Source organism: Teleopsis dalmanni, chromosome 2 (assembly GCF_002237135.1).
Source record: "Teleopsis dalmanni isolate 2A chromosome 2, ASM223713v2, whole genome shotgun sequence".
NCBI lineage: Eukaryota > Metazoa > Arthropoda > Insecta > Diptera > Diopsidae > Teleopsis > Teleopsis dalmanni.
This window is the reverse complement of record NC_051847.1, coordinates 244,443,119-244,450,425: the sequence shown is the minus strand read 5'-3', so window position 1 is coordinate 244,450,425 and position 7,307 is coordinate 244,443,119. Positions and strand designations below refer to the sequence as shown.

The window sequence follows — 7,307 nt, the reverse complement described above, 5'->3', positions numbered from 1 at the left end:
AAGTAACATGTAAAGTAAATACAAAATTCGCAAAAAAGCCACTTTTGACAAACTGCTTAACGTTACAATGGTGCCAAATCTTAAAACTGATATATTGTGAAAGAATTTTGGAAGCAATTAGAATATTCCAGTCAGATGACAGAGGAGTTTTTTTTTTATTTATCGAACACTCGCAACAAATAATGAGTAAATTTAAATATTTTAAAAATTTGATTTTTTAATAAAATTTGTTAGAACTAAACGAATACACCTAATAAAATCTTCAGAAGGTCTTTTCGGTCGCTCGCAATGACGGCAAAAAACAGCAAGTTTTGCCGAAACGTACAGAAAACAACAACACTATTTTCTCTGCTCGGCCAGTATAGTTAAGCTGGCCAACCACATCGGCCAGTAAAAAAAAAAGTGTTACCAACGCAATAAGCGAACTATTGTGAACATTTATTGGAAATTCCAACGAATATTGCAATCATATGTCAAAAATTATATGTAAACAAAAATTCAAACAAAAGTCAAAAATTTGAAAATTAGGAAAAAAGCAAAAGATTAAACAATGTGTAAAAATCTTGAAAACTAACGAAGAAATAATAAAAAAGCAAAAAGTAGAGTGCTACTTGACACGAAAAGAAGAGTTTTTGGAAACAAAAAAAAAAGACTTGGATTTCAACATGTGCTTGAGGGCATGACAGCACATGGAATTGCAGTAAGTATCAGATAACTTCGGTAATCATTTGAAATAAAAATTAAATTAAAATAAAATATATTTTTTACGATGACTTTACTCCAGTCTGCTTAGAAGGAAAAATGCGCACACTTTTAAGTGTGCGCATTTTTAAAGCGGCCAAAGATAACAACAGGCGGACTGGTGCATCGCCATGCTTACCACCCTAGATGGAGTTGATGAACGAAATATTTGGTTATAAACCAATTATTTCAAATAATCACACTGCGACGTTAGGGTTTGAAAGAGATGTTGAAGATATAGAGGTGTTGAAAGAGTTTTAAATAAACATTGTACAAACATATGCTGAGCTATCGCCAACGCATGAATCGCCAACGCACGAATCGCCAACGAAAGGATCGTCAACGCAGGAATCGCCAGTGCAGGAATTGCCATAACTTTCAACTTTATTATTCAACCGCAAAAAAAAATCTGTGCATCCAGAATATTATGAAAAGAAGTTATTTGCTAAGAAAAGGATACGGGAAGAGAAAATAAATTTTTTTAAAGAAACTATGAAAAGAAAAGAAAATTCAAATTGTAAGAAAATAAATTTAAATTACATGAAAAACTTACGCAAAATATTCAAATATATTTGTTGAATGTTTATATTTTATATTGCATTTTTTGTTTAAAGTAGTTAAAATAAAACGCGTGCTGCTCATTTTTATTGTTAATATGCAACCCAATGTTGACTTTCGTCAACCTTGCACATTACATACGGTAATCTTAAAAAAACAACAACTTTAATTTTATACAGTTTTTTAGCTTCCAGACTGAACTGGGTTTTTTGATTCTCTCTCTTGCATTTCAAGTCCCAAGTGAACAGCACGCGTTTTATTTTCAATTTTCGATTTATTAAAATTTTAATTTCTTAAATAAAGTGTAATTATTCTGAATAAAATACTTTCGTTGTAAATTTCATTTTTTTTCATAACTTCAATAAATACAAAAACTCTTGTATTTTTTCATTGGCGCCCGAGCAGGGACTTGAAATTAAATAATAAATAATTTAAAAAATTACGAAAAGTGAAATTTAGTGATTATTGTTCGGTGAATGTTGGTGTGGTGAAGTATCAGCACCAGACAAAAACCGCTAATAAAAAAAAAAAAATTTTTAAACTAAATTTCGTGAATATATTCTAGAGCTGCAATTGGCAGCATCGTGATTTTCGATCAGTTTAATTTTTCATTTTCCACGTGTGTAGTGGTTGCGGTAAATGTCGGTGTGGTGTCAAGTATCAGCACCAGACAAAAATCGTTAATAAAAAAAAAAAAAATTCGCTTGCATTCACGAAGACCGTTTGTCTGCTGCACTTGTCTCCAATCAAAATTTCATTTTGCGATCCTCCAGCCTAAAATTAAAACGTGCCCAAATCCTAAATAAAGTTTTGAAGTGAAATTATTTAAATTATTTCGGAAATTATAATTTTTTGTCGCAAAAATAATTAAATTCGCATTTTCCCGTAAACTTCCCGGAACTGTTTTTCGTGCCAGCAAAGTGAGAAAGTTTTCGCCAATTTTTACAACAAAAATTTTCCTGCTCAATTCTTATTGCTGCTGTTGGTCACTGCTACTGCAGTTTCCTGATCAATTCTATTGCTGCTGTTGGCCGCTGCTACTGCAGACTGCTACTGCATTTCGCTGTTGCTGTTCGCTGCTGCTGCAGATTGTCGCTGCTATTCACCGCTGCTGTTGGTTTTCGTTTGTTTTCTGGATGGCGTGCCACTGTAACACCACTGCCGTTTGCCAGGTAAGAAAGTGCAAATAATGAAATTGTTGTACCAGGTCATGCTCTGACTAAACAAAATAGTCAAGAAAGTATTTTAAATAACTTTGCACTGGTAATTATTTGCACTTTTAAAACACATATATTTTTCTATTTCTATAATAAATTATTTGACAAACGTGAAACAAATTTACGAAGCTGAGGTTGAGCTTCATTAACAAATACGTTCGGTAAATCCAATTATTTAATACAAATAATTGAGTAATTTGCAGGGGCAAATTATATACAAAGTGAATGCATTTTTCGTTTTCGTTTTCGCCAGTTACTTGCAACTACTTTGTTGGAATTTACCCATAATCACAATATTGATTATTTATCGTTTTTTATTATTCTATAAACAAAGTGAGTGCATCTTTCGTTTCGCTAATTTCTCGCGTTTACTTTGTTGGAATTTACTTACAACCGTCGCTCAACAGTATTCAAATACTCTTATCGTTCTTTGCGCTGCATTGCCTTCTCTCTTAAAAAATTTAGTAAATTGTGTTCACTATGTCAACAAAAAAGCGAGCATCATCCCCACAAAAAAATGAAGAATTGGATAAACTACTCCAGCAGCGAGAAACTGTAGTGGCCAGTATCTTGCGTATTAAAAAAGTAATTTCTGAAAAAACTGTTGATTTAAACCCTGTAGAACTGGAATGTAGGTTGGACATTCTCAATTCATACATTAAACAGGCCATGACTTGCCAACAAAAAATAGAGTGTATCAACGAGTTTGATGTATTTCGGCCAGATCTAGAAGAAATCTGCGTTGCTTCGAAATCATTGTTTCTACAGGCGTTAGGTAAAAACCGCAAGTCTAGTATCCCTGATACTTCGCATGAATGCAGCAATCATCGTTCCAGGCTGCCAAGTATGCGTTTACCTAAATTTAGTGGGAAACATTCTGAGTACAAAAACTTCATAAGCCTTTTTGAAAGCTTAGTGCACAATGATCAGTCGCTAAGTGATATTGAAAAATTCAATCATCTCATTTCGTGTTTGTCTGACGAAGCTCTTGGTACAGTTAAGGCATTTCAACTCACTGAAACTAATTACTCGAAGGCATTAGCTAGTTTAAAAAGAGTTTACGATAACACTTGTCTAATCTTTTTCGATAGTATCTCGCAGCTTTTTGAACTGCCAGAAATGAACAAGCCATCTGCTTTTGCATTACGCAATATCATAGATACTGTTTCTGCCATATATGAGTCCCTATTGTCAATAGGAGATGATAAGAACATTTCAAATGCGATTCTTATTCATTTAGGCATGTCAAGAGTCGATGCCGCCACGAAATCTAAATGGGAGGAGCAATTAGATTACAATAAGCTGCCGCTCTGGTCTGATTGCGAGACTGCATTAAATAAGCGATACCAACACATTTCTGCTGACGAAGCTTCTACGTCAAGGTCTCGATCGAACAGGCCAAAACAAGACAACTGGCAAGGTAAGAATGTAAAATCGTCACTTATGTGCAAGAAAAATAGTTCGCAAGAGGAAAGTAGATGTTTGTTCTGTAATGCGAAGGAACATGTAATAAATTCATGCTCCGCCTTTGCTGCCCTCTCAGTTACTGAACGGTTCAATTTCATTAAATCATCTTCGGCATGTATAAATTGTCTCAAGAAAGGGCACACGGTATCTAGATGCAAGGCGTCACGCTGCAGAGTGTGTAATCGGTCGCACCATACTCTTTTACACCAATATTCTACTAACACTCCTCAAACAGGTTTATCTTATAATCCAGAACAACCTATTATTTCTCGTGCCTCTGTGAATCATAGCTCATCGAATGACGATCAAATTATTCTAGCCACTGCAGTCATAACCATTCAAGGAAAATCTGGAGAGTATCAGCTGGCCAGAGCACTGCTCGATTCCGGTTCTCAAGTCAACCTTATAACCGAGGAACTTGCACAACGACTGCAACTAAAAAAAGAAGCGAAAACTCTAAACCTAATTGGCATTGGTGAAACAAACTCCACAGTACGGCAAAAATTACATGCCACTGTGAGATCACGTATTAACTCTTATGAGTTTTCTACTGATTTTTGGGTAATGCCTTCAATCTCCACTTACCAACCCGACAAATTTGTGTCAATGAGTAATTGGAATGTTCCTTCCAATCTTTCACTTGCTGATCCGCACTTTCACAAACCGCAAAAGATAGATCTTCTACTTGGTGCCGAAAGCTTTTTCGAACTGTTGTCGATTGGACAAATAAAACAAGGTACTAATCTTCCAGTTCTCCAAAAAACTTTACTTGGATGGATTGTATCAGGAAAATATAAAGATGTCCCAAGTAATGTATCTAAGATATGCAATTTAATACGCCTTCAAGAAGCAGAGTCAACAGGTGATTTCTGCTTAAACTCTCTTGTGAAAAAATTCTGGGAATTGGAAGAAATTCCCAAGGAGCTCACTGTCAAAAAATACACAATAGAACAACAACACTGTGAGACCAAGTTTCTCAACACAATTTTACGCTTACCTTCAGGGAGGCTTAAGGTGCAGCTTCCTTTCAAGTCCAACTCCAACCTTCTAGGTCAGTCATATGAAACAGCAAAAAATCGTTTTCTCTCACTGGAACGCAGGTTGTCGAAAGACTGTATGCTTCAGAAGCTGTATATGGTGTTTATGGCAGAGTATCGTGACTTAGGTCACATGACATTAACTACTGACAACTTTTCTTCGACACCTCATTACTATATACCGCATCAGTGTGTGTTGCGACCTCAGAGTACCTCGACAAAACTTCGCGTCGTGTTCGATGCTTCATGCCGAACATCTTCACAAGTGTCGTTGAACGACATTCTAATGGTTGGTCCAACGGTACAAGAAGAATTGTATTCAATCCTACTTCGCTTTCGTATGCACAAATACGCGATGACTGCTGACATTACAAAAATGTACCGTCAAATCGAAGTTGACGAGGCAGATCGCAATTTTCAGCTTATTCTCTGGAGGGAAAAACCTACGGATCAGATTAGCGTTTATAAACTGAACACAGTGACATATGGTACTTCACCTGCTCCTTTCTTGGCAACACGTTGCCTAAACTACTTAAGTGACCTGTACAAGAATTCTCATTCAGTTGGAGCAAGGGTTATCCGACATGACTTCTATGTCGATGACCTATTGACTGGAGCTGACAGTCTGAAGGAACTGGAAACAATTCGTACCCAATGTACTGAAATTCTTGATGCGGCTGGACTTAAATTAGCGAAATGGTTTTCAAACCATAAAACGTATGATTCGTCAGACTTCTTTCTAAATGTTAATAATACTGATTCCACAAAGGCGCTAGGTATACACTGGATTCCCCAGAATGATACGCTTAAGTTCCATGTAGACGAAAAGTTTCATGACTTGCGAGCAACAAAAAGAAACATACTATCAGTATCAGCTCGACTCTTCGATCCCCTCGGACTAGTATGCCCAATAGTGACTAAGGCAAAAATTTTATTGCAAGAACTTTGGCTTCAGAAGCTTGACTGGGATGAGTCAATTCCTATGCATCTCGATTCTAGCTGGCAAGCATTTAAAAGCAACCTGACTCAGATGGACTCTATTTCCATTCCGCGGTATGTTCATATTCATTCAAATATAAAATGCGATATTCACGGTTTCGCCGATGCGTCAATGAGAGCGTACGGCTGTTGCATCTACGTCCGAATTCATGATTTGAATGGGATTCATTCTGAATTGTTAACTGCCAAATCTAAGGTTGCTCCTTTAAGCACAAAATCATTACCCAGATTAGAGCTGTGTGCCGCTCATTTATTGGCTAAACTATGGTCTCGAATTCAGCCGTTGATTACTTGCGAAATCGGGGATGTTTATTTTTGGACGGACTCTGAAATTACACTTCATTGGATTAAAACTCACCCATCTACTTTAGCAACATTTGTAGCAAACAGAGTGGCAGAGATCCAAGAATGGACGAGCGAAGTTCTTTGGAGACACGTTCCATCAAAGCTAAATCCTGCAGACTTAGTCTCCAGAGGATGTGATGTAGATGAGTTGATTCACTCAATTTGGTTTCGTGGCCCATCATATTTGCTTCAAGATGCCACTAACTGGCCAAAAAATAGTCATTTTCCACTATCAACAGATGAGAAAAGTTTAGAGAAACGAAAGGTCAAGGTCGGACTTTTAGCAGTTGAAATTGAACCTAATGTCATTTCAAAACTAATCTGTAGCCAATCATCTTACCCAAGACTGCTGAGAATTTTCGCGTACATTCTACGTTTTATCACTAAGAAAAATGAGAGAGCCAACGCTCTTATTCCGACATCAAAGGAGCTTAATTGGGCATTCTTGAAAATCGTTGAATTTATTCAAAATCACGAATTCAAGGAAGAAATCGAAAAAATGAAGAAGTCGCATAAATTACCAGTCAGCATTCAAAAACTAACTCCATTCATTCATACAGTCCAAGATGGTTCTCGAACATGCAATTTGCTTCGTGTAGGAGGTCGTCTACTAAACGCACCACTGTCTTATGATTCAAAATTTCCCTTGCTGTTACCTAAAAATTGCATTTTGTCGAGATTTATTTACGATTTCTCCATACAACCAATTGTCATGCTGGTCCAAAAGCCTTAGAAGTGCTGCTTCGTGAAAAAATTTGGGTCATAAATTCAAGCAAGGCATGCAGTAAAACCGTAAGAGCATGCATACATTGTTTTCGATACAAACCTAAGCTGTTGACCCAAGTAATGGGAAACTTACCTGCAGATCGGTTAAAGGCACTACGACCCTTTTTAATTAGCGGTGTCGATTTTTGTGGGCCTGTATACACCACTTTGAAAATTC

The 7,307-nt window shown here is 36.6% G+C and overlaps 1 protein-coding gene across 1 annotated transcript; it reads left to right on the top strand.

Moving 5' to 3' along the window:
• Positions 1-2,996: 2,996 nt before the first annotated feature.
• LOC119677233 lies at positions 2,997-7,097 on the top strand. The gene has a single exon (XM_038088504.1). The coding sequence runs from the start codon at positions 2,997-2,999 to the stop codon at positions 7,095-7,097; it is 4,101 nt and encodes a 1,366-aa protein (XP_037944432.1).
• The last annotated feature ends 210 nt before the right edge of the window (positions 7,098-7,307 follow it).